At 34.9% G+C, this 25,262-nt stretch overlaps 1 protein-coding gene across 2 annotated transcripts in view; it reads left to right on the top strand.

Moving 5' to 3' along the window:
- The window catches only part of ATAD2B (ATPase family AAA domain containing 2B), a 140,218-nt gene that overhangs the window by 4,954 nt on the left and 110,002 nt on the right, over nucleotides 1–25,262 (top strand). For both annotated transcript variants that reach the window (XM_045549127.1, XM_045549126.1), the window contains exons 2-4: nucleotides 18,317–18,468; nucleotides 24,316–24,365; nucleotides 24,731–24,884. In XM_045549127.1, coding sequence (XP_045405083.1) covers nucleotides 18,317–18,468; nucleotides 24,316–24,365; nucleotides 24,731–24,884 — 356 coding nt within the window. The remainder of the gene's footprint in view (nucleotides 1–18,316; nucleotides 18,469–24,315; nucleotides 24,366–24,730; nucleotides 24,885–25,262) is intronic.

The raw sequence follows: 25,262 nt of genomic DNA, 5'->3' as shown, positions 1-25,262 counted from the left end.
AGCTAATCTGGCTATCAGGTATTAGCATTTATTTGTTCCACCTAGGTATCACTCCCAGCAAATAATCTAATACTGTATTCACAGAACTCGACAGCAATCTTTGAGAAGTATTAAGTCTTTTTCTACTTCTTTGTTAGGCCTGTTTGTTGGTACTTCTGGATTTGTCACTAACTGTTTGGGCTTTTTGAGATGGTCATTGATTCTGAGTCCCCATCTTGTAAGAATGAAAATAAATATTTTGAGTCATTTTATAGGTAAAATGCTATGTTGCTTTTAATATAAAAAAATCCCTGGGTCCATCTTTAATATGCTCTTTTATCACCCTGTACTTCTTTTCCAACACTCATACATTTGCCAACATAACAAAGTAGAGTGGTCAAAGTTGAGGGTTAAATATATGGAAAAGTCCTCTGAGAGGGAATTGTAATAATGTACATAACTCTCAGGTGAGTAGGGAAAAATACAAGTTCCTTAGAGTTAGAGCAAGTTTACTCTTACTTACACTGTATCAAATTCAGGGGGAGCACAATTTAGGTGACATTGAGCAACTTGACAATGTCTCTTGCTACAATTTTGAACTAAACCAGCAGTGGAATTCATAGGATTATCTCCAACTGAAAATGCAACTTTAAAGAATTCAGTTACTGGCTATTTCTGGAGTCCAAATACATATGCATCCTATTGTTTGTGTCATGGATGAAATTTATAACACCTATAGAAATGAATACATATTAATTCCTTAAATCATTTCCCAGCAAGTAATCTTTTAACCATTCTTTGATAGGTTATTTATTGCATATTGCCTAAATACCTAATTATAGGTAAACGTGTATCTTCTGGAAACCAGCTGGACAGGTGGTAGAAATACCACTTGTTATGAGAACTAAGGAGGCCAACTAGTGTTTGCACCTGAATGGAGGATAATCCTGTCTATTGAAGGATCTAAATGCCATATTTCTTTGAATTGTATGTTTGGCATTTATTTTAGGACATACATAATGAAGTTTCATTTGTGTGCATTATCAGTTTCATTTATGTGCATAATTGACTTGAGTTGATATCTTGATATTTAGGTTTTTGGTCTTTATACTACTTTTTTTTAACTCCCAGTGGGGGAGGATTTTATGAAAAATGAGTTACCAGGTAAAAAGCATTTGGGATTTTTGGACAAAACGTTATATAGAAAGGGGGAAATCATACATGATATGTGTTAACTTTAATTAAATATAAGCTAGATCTTTTTGGGGAAGTAAGCATATTATGTGGTTTACATCAAAAGATAGAAAAGACATGTACATTAAAGTTAAAAGGCTATAATTTGTATGAGCTTTTAGATACTTTGAGTATATGTTGCTGTCAGATCCTAAACTTCAGATGCTTTTGAATTATAACTATTTGGTATTAGATAATTTTTTAAAAAAGATTTTCAGGTTGTTATTGTAGTTTTATCTGAAGGTAGAATATATACCTTTGGTTAAAGTCTTTCTCTCCTAGACTCCTCCATTATCTCCATAAGAGTAAACAGTGTATCTTATTTTCCCCCTAACTGCTGTATTCCCAGGGCCTAGCCCAGCATCTGACACAATAAAGATGCTCAGTAAATACCTGTTAAACGAATGAATGAATAACATATTGAGGAGCTGACCCATTTTGAGAAAATCATGATGGTAGGACTTTGAGAAGAGAGGATAAATAAAACACTGTCTCTACCTTTAGTACTTTAAGTGTGCATGTGGTATGCATATGAGAAATTATTAACAAGGTAGATTGGTTCAAGGTAGGTGCCAAATGAATAACGTAGATAGTGTGATAAGAATTCTAATCCTTTACTCACTGAATGTTTTGGTGAAACTCTTTTTTTCCGTGTTCTTTAACGACAGAGACTATTATGTTGACAGCTGTATCCTGAGTGCCTACAACAGTGCCTGCCAGACATAGTGTTCAATAAATTTTTTTTTTTGAGACAGGGTCTTGCTATGATGCTCAGGTTGGACTAAAACTCCTGGGCTCAAGAGATCCTTCCACCTCAGCCTCTTGAGTAGCTGGGATTACAGACATGGGCTACCATGCCCAGCTAATTAATATTTTTTGAATGAGTGAATGGAAAGTATGCCTCATTTTAAATTATTTTCATATTGAAAGTCTTTCTTTTTTGCTGTATTTACTTGTTGCATTTTGCCCTTCTGCCCTTTTGGTGGTAGCCTAATAAGAAGAGGGAGTAAACTAAGGTTTATTTAGCATCTCATACATGCTAGGTGTTGTTTAATGTTTTCTTATTTCATCCTCATAACAACCCTGTAAAGCAAGTGAGTTGCGTAAGAGGTTAAATGGCCTGTGGAAGGCTAAATAGGTGGTAAGTAGTAGGGGTAATATTTTAAATCTAATTCTCTCATCTCCACTAGTATATCTTGTCTCATCTGTATTTCTTTACCTCACCTATCACTACTCTTTAATGCTGTTCATTTAGTAGTTTCCACCAACATCTGAAAAAGTGAAGAAGGCAGCTGTTACACAGCCAGGGAATGCCATAACTATACATAGTGTGTATTAACAGCTTTTACCTCACTGTCTGGAGTTGTGGATATAGGATTGTATTCCACTGAAAGTGGGAATCATAGGATGTTAGGATGTGAAATACAGGACAGTGATCTTCAGTAATTTCTTGTTGTCTGATTTCAGGAGGCGAGGTGTAGGGAAAGGAACAGACATGTTGTACAGAGATCATTTTTGCAATATTTTTTCTTCTCAGTATTTTAAAGATGGCCCTGGGGAAAAAAAGTCCCTATAAGCAGACTAAAAGTCTGAGACCTGGGGTCTCCAACAGAGGTGTACTTGGGCTGCCATCTTTCCCACTGCTTGGGGATACTGTCTTATAGTATGTACATTTTCTTTCATGCTCTAGGAAAGTATCTCTAGGGTCAGTAAAGTGTTTTCCATTTGAAAAAAATTTTTCATACTTTAAACCTCTTGAAAAGATATTATATAGCATATTTATATTTGAAAATATGTACTGAGTTAAACATCTTTAGCATTATTAGTTTGTATCTGTATTCTAGGACCCAAATTAGGATTTGTCCTAATTGGACCCTAATTTTAGGGTCCTAGAATTAGCAGTGGTGCTTCAAATACCCATAAAATTTGTTTTCTAATCTTGCCAAACAGAAATTTAGAGGTAATTCAGAGCCTAGCTTTTGGTGGTGAGACTTACTTGTTCCTCTGTTCTTTCATTCATTCAATAAATATTTATCAAGCAGCTACTACATTAATATGTAAGTGCCATGTGGGCAAGCATTTTTGTCTCTTTGGTTCACTGTTTTAGGGTTGTCAAGTCAGGGAGGTACCATTGTGGTCTATGTGAATGGCACTCCTGAAGTTGTGTCTGTCATATGCCCATCTCAGTCCTCAGCATCTAGCATAGTGCTTGGGTTGAAGGCAGGTGGAGAACAAAACAAAGTCCCTGCTTCATGGTAGGTACCTACAGTCTAGTAGGGGAGACAGAAAAACATGCTATAAAAAAATAATTAGCCCTTCCCTAAAGTCTAATGCTTTCTTATCTACATTTAGATGATTTAGCAGCTTTCCTCACTTCCTGCATGGGTTTTGGAGGGGGACAGAAGTACCCTAAAGTTATTTTTGTCTAATCATTGTTATCTGAAATCTATATCCATTCTTCTTTTGGGCCTTTAAGGTCTTTAACAGCACATTTTGTGGCAAATTTACAATTAAGTGAAGAAATGGGATATTATAGAGATTTGGTAGAAACCTATGGTTAGAGGGAATTATTCTTACGTGCCAGACAGCTTAAGATCTGGTTTTGTGGTTAGGGTTTAGAGTATTTGAGAGACTATAATTGAAGTAGTCTGATATTTTTGGACATAAATCCACAAGTTACTTTAAAAACTTGTCTATTTGTCAGCCATTGTGTTTTCTTTTTGGTAGGAATTTCAAGTAGCCTTAGAGAAATGGAGGAAAATTAAACTGTTTGGCTTAATATTTTCATTTGTTATTTAAAACCTTTAGTGTTAGGTAACTATCTTTTTTTCTTCAACAGTGGTGAAATAAATTTTTGATCTTTGGAAAGATAATAAAGAATAGTCAGTGAGCTCTTTTTTTTTTTTTTTTGAAACAGTCTCCCTCTGTCACCCCTGGTAGAGTACGGTGGTGGTGGTATATAGCTCACTGCAACCTCCAACTCCTGGGCTCAAGCAACCCTCCTACCTCAGCCTCCTGGAGTAATTGGGACAACAGACGCATGCCACCACCCTGGCTAATTTTTTTCTATCTTTGGTAGAGAGAGAGTTTCAGTTTTGATCAGGTTGGTCTCAAACTCCTGACCTTAAGCGATCCTCCCCCTGCCTTGGCCTCCCAGTGTTAGGATTGCAGGTGTGAGCCACTGAGCCCAGCCATCAGTGAACTCTTTTAGCCTAAAACTATTCCTTATTTTACAACTCTGTGGATTTACTCTTTGGATTTTAACTGTTGAAATTTGAGTATTATGTACTTTTGGAAGGATTTTTCAGTAAGAAATCTCAGGTTGAAATTGTGTTTTGTAACATTATTACAAAATTATGATTACAAAATTTTGTTATGAAATTTTACTAATTAGTGTAATGCAGTTAGTTTTTAAGTATGTATTGAATGATTTGCGTAAGGGTTTTTAGCATATTTTTATGGTGTGTATTTCACTGATGTTCAGAAGTTGAGATTCATCAGTTAAAAGCAAAATAATGAATTGGATTTGGTTTTTTCTTTTTTTGTTTTTTACCAAGGTCCTAAGTAAGCGAAGGTTTTTTCTTTTTCATCAAGACCTTGTCTTCCTACGTTTCAGAGAATAGTGGTTAATAGGTAGGGTGCCCACATATCCCAGTTAGCCATGTACAGTTCTGATTTGCCTGGAAGAATCAGAATTTACACTTGCCCTAAAAGAATTATTAATGTACCCAACACTCTATTTAACATGTTTGGATGATAGATCACCTGGCCACTATACTGGTTTATGTGTATATATTTTAAATTTTCATAAGTAGTATTAGTTATAGAGCTCATTTTGTTATTTTTAAATTTACCACTATATTTTCATCCATGTAGTACATTTTTCCCAAGCACACAAAGAACATTTACTAAAACCAACAAAATATTAGGCTACAAAGAAAGCATGAAATTCCACAAGAAAACTACCATACAAACTATATTTTATGAGAGATGTTCCATACTCTTGTATGTACAGTCACTCCTGCCAACTGCTGCGTAAGTACTTCATAGGGTACATCCATTGCATTTTAACTACGTACCCTCAACTGACAGGTACCTAGATTGCTCCTTACTTCCTGTGGCTGCAAATATTGCTGCAATTAATACCCTGATACAATGTTCCTTGTGGACCTGATGTGAGAATTTCTTTGAGATAGTTACCTAGCAGTGAAATAGAGTACATGTGTACTTCAAACAAATAATACTTCCAAATTTGCTGCTCTAGTCTCTACTCCTTGGAGTAGTATTATGAGAGTTCTTGTGTGCCCACATCCCTGCTAATATTTTGCATTTGCTAGCTTTTTAATTGCCTTTCTTTGATTACTAATGAGTTTGGGTAACTCTTTATGTCCATACTAACTTTTGTTAGTTTCCTCATCTCTAAAATGCCTGTTAGGGTCTTTTGCCCACTTTTCTATTTTCCACTGGAGTTGCTATTACTTTCTTGTTTTCCAAGAGTAATTATAGATCAGTGACTTTTGACCTTTTTTGGTCCCATAGTAAGGAATATTGTTTACATTGTGACCATGTATACACACATAGTTTTACCTTTCTTGTTTACGTCTGTGGTTCATTTTATTCTTTCTACTAGATAACCTGTCATTTATGGTGCCCTGCCCCTTGATAGTATACTAAGTTCTTGTATATGTTGTGCTCTGATCTTTCTGTTCTTTTCTGTTGGTCTGTTTATGCTTGTGGCAGTACCATACTGTTTTTAATACTATGGTTTTGAGGTATGTCTTAATATCCTAAAAGACAAGCACTTCTTCTTTGTTATTTTTCAAAATTGATGTAGGTATTTGGGGATCTTTATTTTTTTTTCCATGTACCTTTTCAGTTAAGATTATAGAGTTACTTAGAAGATCCATCTAGAATTTTGGTTGGCAATGTATTTTAATTCGTAGATTAACTTGGAGAGAATTGACACCTTCCCAATGAGATATCTTGTCCAAGAGCATGGAACATCTCTCATAAAATATAGTTTTTATGATAGTTTTCTTGTGGAATTTCATGCTTTCTTTGTAGCCTAATATTTTGTTGGTTTTAGTAAATGTTCTTTGTGTGCTTGGGAAAAATGTAAATATATGGTAGAAACAGTTAAGAGATGGAAAATATTATGGTATGAACTCACTGATTATTCATATGCTTAAAATCTCCTCTTTTGTTCCATATTAAGATTCTACCTAATTTCTTGTTACTCAGATTCTTTTTGTTGTTCATATTCTCCTGTTCTATATTCTTTTTTTTTTTTAAAATAAGCTTTTATTTTAGAATAGTTCCTAATTTCCTTCTTGCTTTCTTCTTTCATCCACTGGTTATCTGGAAGTATGTTGCTTACTTTTCCAAACAGCTTGGCAGTTATTTCTAATTATCTTTTTGTTATTTATTTCTGGCTTAATACCATTGTGTTCAGAGAACACACTCCATATGATATTTTGAAAAATTATAGAAACAGGGTCTCACTTTGTTACCCAGGCTAGTCTTGAACTCCTGGCCTCAAGCAGTCCTCCTGTCTTGGCTTCCTAGTGTGCCTAGTGTGCTAAGATTACAGGTGTGAGCCACCTTCCTTGGCCTCCTTATGATTTCAGTCTTTTGAAATTTGTTCTGACTTATTATTGTTACCTTGTTTGTGGTTATTTTCATAAATGTTCCATGTACACTTGAAAAGATTATGGATTCTGCAAATGGGTATACAGTGTTGTAGATATGTCTGCTAGATCAAATTTATGCATCGTCTGCTGGTTTTAAAGTTATGTATTCTGTTTTTGTGTGTGTGTGTGTGTGCATGATTGCTCTTAAGACTTCTGTTTATTAACTCTTATTTTTTCTTTGAAAAATGTTTTATTACCTCTTACCACATACTCTTCAACATGTTCCTCTAATGTTACACCTCCCTTCTCACCCTATATTGCCTAGAATTTTAGTTCTAATTTTTTATGAATAGAAATACTTTTTCTATGGCGGTTCCATGGTTTAATGGTTAGCATTCTGGACTCTGAATCCAGAAATATTTTTTCTTTTTTTTTTGAGACATAGTCTTGTTCTGTTACCCAGGCTGGAGTGCAGTGGCACAGTCAGTTCACTGCAGCTTGGAACTCAAGCAATCCTGCATCAGTCTCCTGAGAAGCTGGGACTACAGCTTCACCCCACCATGCCTGGCTGTCTTTTTTCTTTTCTTTGGAGTTTTTGTTCAGTAACAATAAATTTTACAAAGGTACCATATTTGATCATCTTACTTTTTATATCTCTCATCATCACTCTATTTATTTATCTGTATTTTCTCCAAGAATGTTTTCGGCATAGGATGTTTTATGACAAATTTTCATTATGCTCTTGCACTTAAATGAAAAATTGACTGGATACAAAATTTTAGTTCTAATACTTTTAAGAATCTTACTCTGTTGTCATCTTACATTCAGTGTCACTGTTGACATATATTGGCCCAATTCTTTTTCTTTGTTAGGTGATCTGTTCTTTCTTGAAGCTTATAGAAATTTTTTTTGTCTTTGTTTCTAAATTTTACTGTATTTTTAGGCATGGGTTTTTCCTTCACACTCTTAGGTCTTTCAGTTTATGCTTTTACATCTTTTTTTGATTGTGGTAAATTTATCTTCATTATTTTTTCAAATATTACTTCTTTATTTCACTCCTTCTAGAATTCTTGTTATTTAGATGTTGGCACTTAAAAAATTTTTGCCCCTAAACTGATAATTAAGCAAACTGTTTTTAGCACCTTTGATGGCATGCTGGAGAAATATACTGAGTTACCAGAGTAAACTAAGACTTGGTGCTGCTTCTAGCAGACTTCTGTTTACCCTTTTGGTGCCCATATACTAAGTGGCCCACTTGTCAGGGGATAAAATCTTGAAGTTGCTTGATACAAAGTTCATTTCTTTTTACAACTTACTAAGCCTTTTTGGCACCAGGGACTGTTTTCATGGAAGACAATTTTTCCATTGGGGGGGGGTGGAAGCTGAGCTCAGGTAGTGATGTCAGCGATGGGGAGCGGCTGTAAATACGCACCCCACCTGCACTCCCTTGCCCCACCTGCCACTCACCTTCTGATGCGCTGCCTCCCCCATGGAAAGCAATTTTTCCACAAATGGGAGGGGGGGGGCCCTGCAGCTTGGGGGTTGGGGACCTAAGCTAGAACATACTTAATTGCTAACACTTAGGGTGACTGAGTGTTATAGTTGTGTACTTGATTGTGCAAGTTAAAAGTTAAGGGAATCTACTTTTAAAAAACAAAACCAAATCCTAATGCAGAGCTATACCTTCTTAATCAATGACACAACCCATTTATAGGAAGTCTAAATGTATGCAAAGAAACAGTAAGAGAAACTTCATTAAGACATTTATTAATATTTGCACAAAAGAGAGAAACTGGCTGTACAAATTCATGAGCTCTAGTAGGTGTTTTTTATGTGAAAATTTTTATTTTAAATTTTTGGTTTTTAAAACCAATTCATTCTTTAAATTTATTGGTGGGAGAATTGGGAGGAAGTGATATATGCTCAAGGCTATTCAATTATTTAGAGGTAACAATTCATTTGGAAGTCAGGCATCGTGGCCCCTGTCCAGATTCCCAGCTCCTGGGGAGGCTGTGGAGGGGAAGATTGCTTGAGCCCAAGAGTTTGAGTCCAGCCTGGGCAACTTAGTGAGACCCGTCTTTTAAAAACAAAATAGTAGTTATCAATTCAACTGGAAATGGAAGTGTCTTTCTTTAATTCCTGTAATTGAATGACTACTATGTACCAGACACTGAAGAGTATGCAAGATTATTAACTTCAGCTCTTTGAAAAAATATTTTATTTTTATTTAAAAATTATGAAATAAGTATTTCAAACAATATGGAAGTACACAGGAAAAAAAGGCCTTTCCTTGCTCCCCTAATTTCTTTCTCCCATTTGTTCTTCCTAGGGATGACCACTTTTAAAGGTGGTTTGTATCTTTCCAGACTATTGTACATGCATGTATAGGTTGTTTATAGGTGTATATTTTTAAACAGATGTAGAATCATACCACTATATACTATTTCTGGTAGTTGATTTTCTTTCTTTCCTTTTTTTTTTATTTTTTTACAGACAGGGTCTTGCTATGTTGCCCAGACGGGAGTGCAGTGACTATTTATAGGCACTATCATAATGTGCTGCAGCCTCAAACTCTGGCCTCAAGTGATCCTCCTGCCTCAGCCCCCTCAGTAGTTGCTTTTCTATTTATGTATCGTATATATTCTTTCATATCATTCTTCTTGATGGTTTTCTAATATTTCTTTGTATCATTATATATCACTTATTTAACCTTTCCTTACTGGCATACAGGTTGTCTCCATGTTTTTAACATTATAAATAGGTGAAGTGAAATTACTGGGTCAAATGATTATGTGTATTTTAAATTAAAAAAATTGCTCTACAAAGATGCTAAATCAATTTGTATCTCACTCTCCTTTGTACCTAATGCTCTCAGCACCTTATTTATATCCTTTACCAGCTGATTTAAGGAGTTAGGTTTTTAACTTCCATGAAGGGCAGGGACTGCCTTATCACTAATTATCCTCAGTATCTGACACAGAAATGGGTGCTTAATAAATTTTGTTTGTGGAAGGAATGAATCACTGAAGATAATAAGCTTATGAAGTTCTATTAATCCTACAAAGTCAAACAGGTATTCTTACTTGAAATTATATCCACTGTCAAACTGTAGGTGTAATATTTGTTACTTATACTACCTCACCTGATTCTTCTGAAAATGTTATGAGGTAAATAGTAGTTTCTGAGTTACAGTGGTAGTGCTGCAGTGTAATATTGGTCCTGTCTGTACAACTTGTATGTCTGTGACGTTTTTCTGTAGCTACATTGTGTCTTTCTCACTTTGAGTGATGTAATATTTTCAGATAAAAAATTACCTTCAGGAAATTTTTATCTGGAAGAAAAGTGCATTTTAAATTATTATAGACTGTAAATCCTTAGTCAACTGCTCAATTTTTTGCACTTTTTTCCTCTTTCTTCTATATTCTTTCATGATGATTGTTTAGAAATAATAAACTGTTAAGCCATTGGTCTTGGGATATTTGAGGAGAATTTAGGACACTTTGTGTGCCTGAAGTTTCAGAACTTTGTAGAATGGTGTTGGCCCTAAGTAAATAAATAGCAGTGCAGTTTTGTTTTCTGCAGTCATGGTAACCACTGCCTCTGCATTTTTTTTAACAAATGAAAAAAAAATCACTTCTAAGCTTTCTCATGAAAACAAGAGTACTTGTTTAAAAAAAAAAGGGTACACAAAAAGGCTGTCTTACAAAGGAAATTGGAAAAGATTGATTGCACCCATACGCTTTCTGATCTAACTTTGGGGGAAAATGTTCCTATTCTGTTTTCTGTTTCTTGTCTCTTTGAGACTCTTTCTGTCATCACTTACCTTAATCTTTAAAAAAATTCATTTTATTATCTTTTATAGTTCCTTTTCTTCTATTTATAAGAAACCAAGTTAACTTATCTTTTTAAAAAAGAAAATCCTTTCCTGACTTCCCCGATTTTGTTAACTTCTTACAACTATTGTCTTATTTCTTAATTCTCACACTTTTTATAAGAGTAGCTCTGTAGTCATTACCTGTATTTTCTCATCACTCAATCAGCTGTTCACCTAGTGATTTCCACCGAGCATTTCACAGAACTTACCCTATCAGAAGTTATAATGACCTCCTAATTACAAATCCACAGGCTTATCAGCTTTCCTCTGGTAAGTCTTTTTGGAACAAAGTTCAACTCTCCCCTTGTTTTAACAAGACACTATTTTTCTGTTTTTTTCTATGGCATCCCTTTTTTTCATCCCTTTAATGTAGGCATTTTTTAAGGTGTTGATTTCGGCTATCTTGTTTTTGTATTCTGTATAATAATTTTCTTTTATTACCCTGTTTCATATCTGTCTATGCTCTCTACCTCATTTTATCTCAGAGCTACATTTCCCCACAGCCTGATAGACATCTGCCTAGATTTCTGGCTAGAATTCCAAATCTCACTTTCCAATTATAATTCAACATCATACTTCTCCCTTCAACACCTGTTCCCCAGCTTCCCTCAGCACCACCACCACCAACCAGCACTTTTTATCAACTGCCTTTATTATATTTATTTTGAATACAGTACTCGTATGTATCACTGATCCCCTAGTTATTTTGCTTTCTGGACTCGATTTCTTATTTTCTGTTTTTCCAATTCTAGATGAAGCCATCATCTGTTAATAGTTTTGAGTTAATCTAGTGGTCTGCTAATTCACTTGTTTCTATGAATCTCTCTTTTTTAAATGCTATACTTGAATCAATTCTTTCTGTCTTTAGATTAAAATCCAGGTTCTAGATGTCTGACAAATTTGGGTCTGGACATGAAGGCTTCCTTGAAAACCATAGCAACATAAATTCATCTCTTTTTCATTATCCTCAAGTTTTTTTTTTTTTTTTTTTGGCCTAGTTTTACAAGATTTATGGCAGAATAGTAGTGGTCATTATTTGTGGTAGCTGATGAGTATGATTTAAGAGACTCTTAAGACTCAAAGAGAAAATGATTTTTGCAAATTGAAAAAAAAATATCCGTTTGAGAAGGTTGGAGTTTAGAGAAAAAAGTCATGAAGTGGGGATGACTGTCTTTTCATTGTACTTCTATGTTCTGTAGCATTTGACATTATTACTATTATACTTCTCTTGGAAGTTATGTCATCCTTGAATTATGTTTCTCTGACTATTTTTGTGCTCCACTATTAAGTTGCAAAATATCTTTCCATTTCTATAGAAAACTCAACTTCATCCTTTAAGGTCCATATCATTTATGATGTCTTCCTTCACCTCTAGTAGCAGTTACCATTTTTTGTTTTTTGCTTTCAGACAATTGTGCATTATCATAGTACTTACATATGACATGTATCATTATTGTGACTGTTTTTCAGCCCAATAGATTGTATGTTGAGTTCAAGTAGTTCTTACCCAGTAGGTCCTCAATAAATGTTTGTTAAATGAAATTATTCCCTTAGTCTGAGATACTTTTCCTACTCAGGGATTGTAATCATTGTGACACAGATTGCTAAATGGCTGTGGGTAGATTGCATAATCTCTCTTAAATATCTTTGTCATGAAACTGGTAACGCCTTCCCTCCAAGGGTTAGGTTATAATTAGCTAGTAAAGTGCTTTGAAGATGTAAAAGTAAAGGTTGAGTATTATGATTATCCTATTAAAGGTGAATTGTTGGTATCAGGTTTGTAGGTAAAAGCTTTCCCAAAGCTTGAAGTTAATTAAATGGTGCTGAAGTAATTATTTTGTACCTATTTATAAATCTTGGTTGTTTGATTTACCTCAATCCCTAGATTTCTTTGGAGAGAAGAAGTCTTTTGTAATGCTATTTACTCTGAGGTCTCTGTCATAGAGCCAATTTGAGATTGAAATCCTCCCATGGCAAGAAAAGTAACTCCAAGTACACTGCAGAAGTTAGGATGATGTGCCTTATATCATACTGGAATTATGTTACATGCCAGAGGTCCTGAAACTTTGTGTATTAAGAATCATTTGGAGGCTCTCATTAAAAATGTTCCTCCTCCAGAGATTTCTAGTCCAGTCCAGTCCAGCAGGTTATATTTTTATAATGAGTAATCCAGGTGATTTCCAATTTAGGCAGTATGTGGACAATAGTTTGAGAGATACTTCTGAGTGGAACTGAAGAAACCCAGTAGAATATGAGAAAGGCCAATAAATGGATGTACAAATTTACTTAACTTGATATTCACAGAATTACATACTCAGATTATTATTATTTTTTTGAGACAGGGTTTCCCCATGTTGCTCAGGCTGGTCTCAAACTCGTAGGCTCAAGTGATCCTTCACCTCAGCCTGCTGAGTTGCTGGGATTAGAGGAATGAACCACCACTCCTGGTTTCAGATTATTTTAAAAGTTGCTAGACTTCAAATACTTTACGATTTTTTTTTCTTCAATTCAATAGTACATAGTACTTGTTTCTAGGCCGGGCGCGGTGGCTCACGCCTGTAAATCTTAGCACTCTGGGAGGCCGAGGCGGGTGGATCACTCAAGGTCAGGAGTTAGAGACCAGCCTGAGCAAGAGCGAGACCCCGTCTCTACTAAAAAAATAGAAAGAAATTATCTAAAATATACATAGGAATTAACTAAAATATATATAGGAAAAATTAGCCGAGCATGGTGGCACATGCCTGTAGTCCCAGCTCCCCGGGAGGCTGAGGCAGTAGGATCGCTGAAGCCCAGGAGTTTGAGGTTGCTGTGAGCTAGGCTGACACCACGGCACTCACTCTAGCCCGGGCAACAAAGCGAGACTCTCTCTCAAAAAAAAAATAGTACATAGTACTTGTTTCCAGAGTGTGTTTGGGAAACTTTAGTACTTGTAGATGCTCCATGGAAAAAAGAGAGCTTGATCAAATAAGTCTGTGAAATGCTATATACTATATTCTATACTTAGAAATTTATACTGCACATTATCTTAATAAAGTTTATTAGAAGTCCTGCAGTAAAAAACCTTGGATTTCATTGTTTCCCAAACTTTATATTCATATACCCTCCTTTGTTCTCCCTAATAATTCCTACTAGTAATGTATGAACAAACTTGGGAAAATCTTACTTGTTATTGTGTGGAATTAAAAAGAAATAGGGGTTGTGCATGGTGGCTTACACTTCACACTTGTAATCTCAGTGCTTTGCAAGGCTGCAATGGAAGGATCACTGAGGCCAGGAGTTCAAGACCAGCCTGGGCAACATAGTGATACCCTCTTCTACAAAAAAATTTAAAAAATTAACCGAGTACGGCAGTGTCCCAGCTACTGGGGAGGTTGAGATAGGAGGACTACTTGAGCCCAGGAGTTGGAGGTTGCAGTGAGCTGTGATTGCGCCACTGTACTCCAGCCTGGCAGACAGAGTGAGACCCTGTTTTTAAAACAACAACAAAACTCCAAACAGAAATAAGCTCCTGTAATTCAGGAGCTTAAACTCTTGCTAGAATTTCAAGATTTGCACCTGACACTTTCAAAATGGTAAATGTATAATGCTAAGTTGAGTATAATTAAGAGCCAAAAATGTACGCTAGGGTTATAGCTAGGAGGGGGAAAATGTTCATTTAGGTTAGATTCTTCAGGAAGATTTCATGACAAAAATGTGTCTTGAGATAGGTCTTGAAGGGTGAGTGATCAGATTTGAAGGAGTAATATTGGCCTGGGCTATCTAAATTGATGAAGTAATTTATAGATACTACTTTCGGTATTCACAAATATATGTTAGTTTAGAACACATGATACTGGTTCCTCAGTAACTACTTCTTGAATATGTTATATAATAATGCTTTTCAAATTTAATGTGCACATGAATCACCTGGGGCTCTTTTTAAAAATGGTTGCTGATTCAGTAGGTGTGGGGGTAGAGTCTGAGAGTCCACATTTCTAATGAGCTCCTGAACAGATGATGCCCGTGCTGTTTGGTCCACAGACTACATTTGGAGTAAGGAATGTCTTGGATTAGTAGTTGAGCTGGATGACCTTTAATGCACACTTTAACCTTGGGAGTCTATAAATATCTTAGGGTGGATATCTGAAATAGTATAAAGAAAACTATATTAGAAATGAAAGGACCAAAATTCTAGGTTTTCTTTTTTGCTTTAATTCTGTCATTCATTTGTTAGCCTTGTAACCTTGGGCTAGTTAGGTAGTTTATCTTTGAGAGCTTTAGTATTAATATTTACTCTGTTAAAATGTGGGATTCGAGAAGGCAGGGACTTAGGGAATTGAAATAGTACAATTTTTAAAAACACTCATTTAAGTATACTATGTTTATTGTTAAAGGATTATTACATGATTGAATGGCATCTTAAATGGTTTCCCCCCCTCTACTGAGATAGAAGTAGCTAACCAGCTTTTCTTAGGAACTTAACAAGTACATGTGTGTGTTACTAACATGTTTGTCATCCTTATTTGTAGATACTCTTATGTTTTAATTTCTTTATTTTTTTAATTTGTTGGTATCTTCTGGCATCATGTTTTAATTTCTAATTGTTTTTCCTTTTGTGTCCTTTAGTATCAGTGTGGTCTTGTGGCTTTAAAACTAGTTCATGGTAAATTATAGCACAGAACAAAATTAGAAATTGTTCTTGGGAAAAAAATTTTAGTAAGTAAATGCTGTTTCTATAGAGTATACTTTGGACACCTTTAATCATGTAAATATTTCTTTTCTTTCTTTCTTTCTTTCTTTTTTTTTTTTTTTTGAGACAGAGTCTTGTTCTGTTGCCTGGGCTAGAGTGCTGTGGCATCAGCTTAGCTCACTGTAACCTCAAACTCTCGGGCTTAAGCAATCCTTCTGCCTCAGCCTCCCAAGTAGCTGGGACTACAGGCATGCACCACCATGCCCAGCTATTTTTTCTACATATTTTTAGTTGTCCAGATAATTCTTTCTATTTTTAGTAGAGATGGGGTCTCGCTCTTGCTTCTGGTCTCGAATTCCTGACCTTGAGTGATCCTCCCGCCTTGGCCTCCCAGAGTGCTAGGTTTACAGGCTTGAGCCACCACGCCCGGCCCATATAAGTGTTTCTTATGCTTGCTTGCTAGTAGCTACATTTTGACTAATTACTTGTGTAATGTACTTGTCTTGCTTTGGGAAAGCATAGAAATGTGTAGTTAGGAAATGCATAGTTTTTAGATATTTTTCTTAAAAGAAACTTAAAGAAATCTTAAAAGAAAAAGAAATTTGTAGCATAAAAGGAAACTAGATTTTCTCAAATATTTTTATGTGGTAACACATTGAAAATGATCATATATACCTTTGAAATTCTGATCTAGAATGTCAAGTGATACTCTATAAAGCATTAGCATATGAATTAAATATTCTTTAAAGAAAAGGTTAGTCTTCCCTTACCTCCCTTCCCCATCCCTCCTAACATCCAAGGAGTTCAGAGGTGGAAAGGAGGGTGCTGTGCAGAGTCAGTGACCTTCCTGTAGTTTGAGGGCATGGGGCTGGGGAGGGGGCATGATAAAAGTATGATGGTGGAAGAGGACTCTGGTTGAGGGTTGGTTACATTGAATAAATAAATTAGTTGAAAGAACAGATAAATGTATGGAAGATGATGGAAGCTGGGTTTCTTACCTAAAAGGGTTTACAAACATAGAAGGGGAAAGGATAGAAATTAAAGGTGTGGGATTGGAATTAGAAGTATTGGTGTAAGTCCTTTTCTTTTTCATTATTTATGTGCATATATAGAAATAGGTATAGCTGTGTATGTTTACATGTATATGTATGTATGTATGTATGTGTATGTATATATTTCTTAGCTCTGTCTGCTTAGAGGGGCTTAATAGCAGTGAAACTCCAGTAACAGGGAACACACCTAGTAGTGCCCATAACCAGGGCTTCTTGGAGAAATGGCTAATCCTAGGTCCAGAGAGGGAAAAGTACAAAATGAGTCTAGGGAATTCTGTTGTTCCAGAATGTAAGGAAATACTCAAAATGATGGGGATGTGTCAGAAGATACAACAGTCACCTTGAAAGGTCTCCCACTAGCCAAATCTCACATGATTTCAGTGACAAATAAGGAGAGTAAGGGATTATAATCTATAGAATAAAATAAGAATGCATGAGTCCATACTGATATAAATATAAATGAATAAATGAGTGGGGGGACAGGGAAAGCTCTTCTTTAAAGTAAAAAATATAAAAGGACTGATGGACTTAGATAATCACCATCATAGTGATATTTGATAATGGTGAGAGTAATCAAGGAATGCTAAGGCTGGTGGGTGGAGATTTGATGAGGAACAGGATATTGGTAAATTATCAGAATAATTCCTCACAATATATAACCAGATACAAAGGGAAAAATAATGACTTTACAGTGGAGAAACCTGGCAGACATCAGCTTGAACAGGTGATCAGGGTTAACATTCCCAGGGGTGGGAAGGATAGGTGTAGTGTATACATAGCATCATTTTTGTATATTCTTTCCAGGAATGAATCTTATTATGAGAAACATCTTATTATGGCCTGAATCTTATTATGAGAAACATCAACTAGACCCAGATTGAGGAGTCAACCTAGAGAATGAAAGGCCTGTACACTTTATAGCCAAGGGCATGAAAGAAAGATAGGGAAAGACTGAAGTACTGTTCTAGATTGAAGGATACTGAGATCTGATAACTAAAAGCAATATGTGTTCCTGGATAGGATCCTGGACCTGAAAGAGAGAGAGGGACATTGTTGGGACATTTGGTAAAATTTGAGTGTGTTTGTGGATTGGCTTTGTGTTATACCAATGTTGATTTCCTGATTGGGAGGATTGTATGGTGGTAATGTAGCAAAGGGTCCTTGTTTTAGGAGGTACTTGTACTGGAATATTTAGGAGGAGATGGGGCATCATGTCTTAGAAAGGTGTGTGTCTGTGTGTATATATAAGTGTGTGTATATATGTGTACATACACATATACCAAATACCCACCTTTTCTTGAAACTTTTTTAAAATAAAAACAAGAAACTAAACATACTTTTCTGATTATAAATTTAATATTTCTAACTTTCTTGTTTCTGTATTTATAGATTATTACATTTTACTATATTTGTAGTGTGATTTATTCAGTAAATATTTATTGCTTTAAAAAATACTGTGCTTGGGCCGGGTGCATTGGCTCACGCTTGTAATCCTAGCACTCTGGGAGGCCAAGGCGGGAGGATCGCTCGAGGTCGGGAGTTCGAGACCAGCCTGAGCAAGAGCGAGACCTCATCTCTACTAAAAATAGAAAGAAATGATCTGGACAGCTAAAAATATATAGAAAAAAATTAGCTGGGCATGGTGGCGCATGCCTGTAGTCCCAGCTACTTGGGAGGCTAAGGCAGAAGGGTTGCTTGAGCCCAGGACTTTGAGGTTGCTGTGAGCTAGGCTGACACCACGGTACTCTAGCCCGGGCAACAGAGTGAGACTCTATCTCAAAAAAAAAAAAAAAAATACTGTGCTTGGTTAGTCAAGAATATTAGGAATTCTATTTGTCTTAATAGGAATAATAAATACATTTTTAATGTTGTCTTTCAGAAGGTTGAAGTTGATGGTAGTTTAAGTGATAGCCACGTATCTCCTCCAGCCAAACGCACTTTGAAACAACCCGATTCTGTTTGCAAAGACAAATCAAAATCACGAAGTACTGGTCAGCGAGAGGAATGGAATATATCAGCTGGACAGGCCAGGTGAGAAAGGAGAACATGTTGAATGTTTTTTCATAAATTATTTAATGTGATTCAGGGCTGATGTTAATGTTAATTGTCTAACTGGTAAAACAACTAGTTGTATAAATACTTATAAGTAAATTGTATTAAACTTACTTTATAATTTTTATATGTAACTTTATATACTCCAAATATGCTATATTTTTGTTTTATAAAGATATATGGTATGTAATAGAAAATATTACTAAAATAAGGATTTTGATAGGTCTTGAATATGCATACATATTTATAGTCATGAAAGTTTAAATAAAACATATAGTTAGAATTACAGTTTTTATTTGAAAATAAATCTCTTTCTAAGGTATGGAATATTCCACATGAATTGATATACTAAAATGTAATGAAATTTTGATTACTTTTTAAAGAAATCTTTTAATCTGTTTTCAACTTAAATTTGCTTTTGTCTGGTTCAATATGTAAAACTTAATTTTAGTCAGTTTCAAAGTAAATGGCAATAATTTAATGTAGGTAGGATAGGCACACACATAGAAAAGATTTAAATACTGAAATCAGAATGTTTAGCTTCTGTTTTCTTTAAAGTCTTTGGTGTAGAAGTGCTGATGATGGATGACTGCAAACAAAAGTAAGAGGGAGGTCCTTTGTTTTCTTTCCTTCTTCAAGTATGTAAAAATGTTTTGATTTTTTCTGTGTAGGTAAATTCTGGATACTGTTACTCTTTTTTTTTTTTTTGGAGACAGTCTCTCTGTTGCCTTGGCCAGAGTGCTGTGGCGTCAGCCTAGCTCATAGCAACCTCAAACTCCTGGGCTCAAGCCATCCTCCTGCCTCAGCCTCCTGAGTAGCTGGGAATACAGGCATGCGCCACCGTGCCTGGCTAATTTTGTCTATTTTTGGTAGAGACAGAGTCTTGCTCTTGCTCAGGCTGGTCTGGAACTCTTGACCTCAAGTGATCCTCCCACCTCAGCCTCCCAGTGCTAGGATTACTGGCATGAGCCACCGCCTGCTGGCCTGGATACTGTTACTTTTTAATGAAAAAATCTTTGGAGTTATATAGACTTTGACAAGCCTTGTACATTTACTAGTTCCTAAGGAGTCTGTACTTATTAAGAATATGTTCCATAAGAGGTACCACTTCATTTTACATTTTTTATGGTTTTTATTTTGCATTGTCTGGGAGCTAAGTAGAAAAATACATATATACTATGACACAGTCTGTGGTTTTTTTGTTTTTTTCTTTCTTCCCACACTCATACATCTGTGAGATGAAACAGGTCTGGATTATTATAATGACATTACTTAAAATGAGTACTATCATTTAATTACACTTTTAAACTTGATCTCCCTGTTGTAATCTGTATCTTGCGTTTATTAAATGAGTGAATCAGACTTTTTTTTTTAGACAGTCTCACTCTGTTGCCCAGGCTAGAGTGCCATGGTGTCAGCCTAGCTCACAGCAACCTCAAACTCCTGGGCTCAAGTGATCCTCCTGCCTCATCCTCCTGAGTAGCTATGACTACAGGCATGCGCCACCATGCCTGGCTAATTTTTTCTATATATTTTTAGTTGTCCAGCTAATTTTCTTTCTATTTTTTTTTTAGTAGAGATGGGGTCTTGCTCTTGCTGAGGCTGGTCTTGAACTCTTGAGCTCAAACGATCCGCTCCCCTCGGGCTCCCAAGTGCTAGGATCACAGGTGTGAGCCAGTATGCCTGGCCCAGACTTCTTTTTCTATATAAATGTTCATGAAAAAATACTTTTAGTGTTAAAATTTGACCTTTAACTGTAAGGTGATTTGAACAGTTTATTCAAGTGTGAGTATGTCATATACTAGATTTCCCATATCTTATCCACCCAGAAGGCCTTTATATAAATTGATCTTGATCATGTCTTTCATATAAAAAGGCTTCAAAAATTTTGGGACTCCAGTGAGGGGGATAGTTACGCTTCCATTTAGGTATCTTAGAGTGTGATATTCCTTTTTTAAAAAAATACTAATAAGGACATTTAAAAACACAAATAATGAATACTAATAAATTTACTGTTTCTGCTTTGGCAGAAGGATAATGGTCACACAATTTTAAAAGTTTTTTGAGTTAATTCATCTAGATTCTTAGATGAGTAAGTGCTACACAATTAGAATCTTTTGGTGTTTTAGATGGCCTGAAAAGAAAATGCTATTTGACCTATTAGATTCAACAGAATTGAATTTTAGGGAAAATTTTTAGTTAAAAATATTTTAGATTTGAGATAGTGTAAATACAAAAATCAGGAATTATTTGGAGGCTTGTATTTGTTTTTATGTCATGAACCTGAGAATCCCGATTCCTTTATTTTGGTAATGTAAGCTCTAATGAGCATCTAAGGTAAAATGATTGAAATTCTTCACCAAAAAAGCATTAAAAATAATAATTCATGTGGATGAAAATTGAATATAGACACAAATTAGTATTAGCTATGAAAAATAATGAATTTTTTTGTTTTTTTGGGAGGCAGGGTGTTCTGTTGCCTGGGCTGGAGTGCAGTGGCATCTTTGTAGCTCACTGCAGCCTCAAACTCCTGGGCTCAAGTGATTCTCCTGTTTCATTCTCCCGAGTAGCTGGGATTACAGGTGTGTGCCACCACACCTGGCTAATTTTTTTAAAAATTTTTTATAGAGATAGGGTCTCACTATGTTATGCAGGCTGGTCTGGAACTCCTGACCTCAAGTGATCCTTCTCCCTCAGCCTCCCAAAGTGCTAAGATTTCAGGCATGAACCACTACTTCTGGACTGAAAAAATAGTGAAAATTGTAAAGAACTTTGCAAAGACCTTAAATTCTTTAAAGAAATTGCTGTTGATTGGTGCAATATTTTTTCATTTTAGAGATAGGTATTTGGATGAAGATAAAGGTAAAAGTGGACCTAGAACTTCTGAATCTTCATAAGTAATTTGAGATAGATTTTTAGTTATCTTTTGAGGAGAAATCTGGGTTTATATCTTTGAATGACTGTGTTTATCAACATTTTTATGGTTGGTATTGTTTGTAAAATGAGGATTTTTTTGATCAAAAACCTTTAAAAATATATATTCTTTTTTATCTTTTAGGTAGGAATTCACAAATACACATCCTGACATCCTTTGAGTGTAGAATCCCATTTCATTGACTTGTCAGCTGATACTTATTTAGCCATTAGACCTTAGTCTGTTTAGTCATTTATTTCACCTGGGTGCTATGTGTGGGTGTGGGTGTGAGTGTGATGTTGGAGGAGGTAGCCTGGAGAATGTGGCATGATTTGATGTCTCTAGAATAATAGAAAGGCATATTCTAACATACAGACAAATTAACTCTTTGATACGACTAACTTTACACTTAAATATAGCATGCTTGAAAATTTCCTTTTGTGGTCAGGTGATGAGGAAGTAGTGAGGTAAGGCAGAAGTATAACCACCTGTATTGAACTGCTGAGGCACATTAGAATTGCTGGGTGATAGTGGTTGAGTGAGATCTGTCAGAGTGGGGCTTTTTCTGAATTGAGATTTAGAACCCACATAAATCACTACATGCTTTGGATTTATGTGGGAAATGGAGAATAAGTAATGATTTTTAAATCTGGTATTGTATTGGTGTGTGCCCCAGATAATTAAAGCTGTAGAAAATTCTAATGTAATAATCATCTAATGTAAAGTGAAACTGTCTCCATTTAAAAAATTCAGGAAACAGAGATACAGAGAAAAATCCCCCAACCACTTCCCTTTTAAAAAATAAATAAAGGAGCTTTCTTTTCATAAGGGATTTAATGGAGGATTCACTTAAGCAGTCAACATTTTAAGTGATTAACTTTTTTTTTAAACTAATGAAGTAAAAACAGCAGGGACTTTAAGGCTCATATGTTATGGTTTAGGCTGGCCAACCTTTAAAATCTCAATATTCTCTCTCTCTATACCCAGATATTTTATGTTCTGTCTCCTTTTTATAAAGAGAAGTGATAATGATGAAATGTGACAGTAATCTATGACTGTAAAGTAATTGGAACAATTGAAGAACAAGTTTTTTTTTCCTTAGAACAGATCTTCCATTAGCAACAAAATATAATAAAAGCTAAGTAAACATTGTCTTCATCAGAGCACAGAAAAAGCTTACTGTGCTTAGTGTTCCCACTGTTCAGAAAAGTTGTTTTCTTTTCTTTACTTTTTTTAAAAGACAAGGTCTTGCTCTGTTGCCCAGGCTGGAGTGCAGTGGCACAATCAGAGCTCACTGTAACCTCCAACTCCTGGACTCAAGTGATCCTCCTGCCTCAGCCTCCCAAATAACTGGAACTACAGGTGTGCACCACCATGCCTGGCTAATTTTTAAATTTTTTTTTTTTTAGAGATGGGGTCTCACTGTGTTGCCCAGGCTGATCTGGAACTCCTGTCTTCAAGTAGTCCTCCCACCTTGGCCTCCCAAAGTGCTGGGTTTAGAGGTGTGAGCAACTGCACCCAGCCCATTGTGGAATCATTTTAGGGTCTACATCTTATTCTTTTGAATAATTTAAGTGATGATATAAAATTTCAATCATTTGGCTTTGTGTGGCAAAATTCATTTTGCATCAGGAGTTGTGAATAAACTGATCAAACACAGTTAATGCTATTTTGGGTCCCTAAGCCAAAGTATATTTATGAAGTAATAAAATTGATTTTTTCTATGTGGTTTTAAACAGATTTTGAGAGTGATTCTAGAGAATTTCAGAAATGCATTGTGCAGTGGGAACATTGTTAGAATAAATGTATTACATCAATTTTGTTATTTTATAATCACACTCATATGCCTGGAGAATCATGTACATTGTATACAAAGGCACTAAAAATGAAATGTTCTCCAAGAGATAGTAAATTAGGATAAGATTTTTTTGTTGTTGTTTTCTGTGGGAAAGGGAGATTGGAATTTTTTGTTTTTGTTTTTTGACAATCAGAAGATACGTAACTTGAATTTTTGTTCATACCTTTTAGTCATCTTAACGGTGACTTTTACTGGGCAACAGCATTGTAATATACAGTATATTTATAATTTAACATGAAGAGTGCTGGAATAACCAAAAACGTTAGAATATTTTAATTAAAAATTTGTGTAAACCACAGAGATAGAAGACAATCATATATCTTTGCTATCTTTGGAATGTCCTTCCCCTAGTTTTTTTAATCTTTGAAAATAATTGGGTATTTCAAAAATATCTTAGTTTACGTTGACAGCTCTTTTATTAGGTAGCGATTTAGTTTTGTTTTTGAACTTTCTGGTTATACTAAGATGTACTATGACTTTTTCTTAAGTTCTCATTTTTGATGACCTTTTTAGTATCTCTCTAGTGACTTACATTTCTCGTGTTCCACCCAAAAGAGAAAATTGTAAAATGACTATTTTAGGAAATAGCTAAGTTTTTGTCAGTTTAAAATGTGTAATGAAATATTTTGAAGAAATTATTAATGATATTGGTGTTCAAGTACAATTTATTGTGTTAATGAATTTGTCATTGTTTGAATTTTGTTTCTCAACCAAAACCAGTAGTTAATGTGTGCTATTTATGGCCTCAGTTAATTTTATGGTACATGTTAAGCTTAATCCTTTTCATTGGGATTTTTATTTATAGAGTTGGTGACAGAGTAAATTCACTTTATAATCTATTATTAAAACTTTTCTTGAAGTAAAGAAATGACTCTTAACTAGCTAGTATATTTTATTAATTGATATGTTACCAATCTTAGTAAAAAATGTTATCTGTACTCTTAAAAAAGTAGTATTACATTTTAAAGATTAAAATAATTCAGGCAGTATTGCATTTATTGCTTATCTAAACAAATGTTGATGTGTTTGCATATTAAATATAATTGTGTTCTAGGTTAACTTCTCAGCCTGGTGCTACATTACCAAACGGACATAGTAGCTTATGTGAGTATTCTATTATGAAACTGGTTAGTACTGAAATTCGTTTAATGGTGTTAGAGAAAGCATTAAAGTGGGGAAAAATAGAGTGGTTTAATAGCATACTCAACATACAGTTGGAAATGGCTGAATTTCAGCCACTGTAAAAATGTATGTAATCATTAACCTTTGAGAAATCAGTATAACTGAAATAATTGAAATTACTATGACAGACTATAAAACAGTTACAGAAATTTAAAAATATTAAATATTAAAGCCATTTAAGATGTTATAGTCAACTTTTTGTAGTCTTTTAAAAAAGTAAACTTTTAATTTTTTTTTCTTTTCTTTCTTTTTGTACTCCGAAATGTAAAATATCTCTCTTCTTTTAGCCCTTCGAAACCATCCCCTTCGAGGGGAAAAGAAGGGAGATGGGGACCTTTCTTGTATGAATGGTGACATGGAAGTCAGAAAAAGTTGTCGATCCAGGAAAAACAGATTTGAAAGTGTGAACCAGAGTTTGTTATTTGATCAACTAGTAAATAGGTATGAATGCTTATGCATTAAGCAGTTTCATTTAATTATTTGAGTTTTAAGCCATGATGTTTTAAAAAAATAATGTAAGAACTGACTTAGCAATAAATATAGTTCTTTTAAAACTTAATTTGAATTAAGAATGGTTAGCAGTGTTTGTCAGTTTTTCAGTCATTGTAATAGATTTAATATAATTTGTATAATGGCTAATTTTCTCATCTCTTTTAAGCTCCTGTTCATAGATAGCATAAAAAGTAATTTTAGTGTATCTTCACAACTATAGTCCTTTGATATTTGCTTATTTAGCATTTGCATTTTTGACAATTTTCAAACATTATGTTCCATTATTGAAATATAGTAAATAATAGCTTTGCTTAGTTAAGATTTTGA

The sequence above is a fragment of the Lemur catta genome, chromosome 4 (genome assembly GCF_020740605.2).
Source record: "Lemur catta isolate mLemCat1 chromosome 4, mLemCat1.pri, whole genome shotgun sequence".
NCBI classification, from domain to species: Eukaryota; Metazoa; Chordata; class Mammalia; order Primates; family Lemuridae; genus Lemur; species Lemur catta.
Note: the sequence above shows the minus strand (reverse complement) of the source record. Positions and strands in the feature narration are given on the sequence as shown.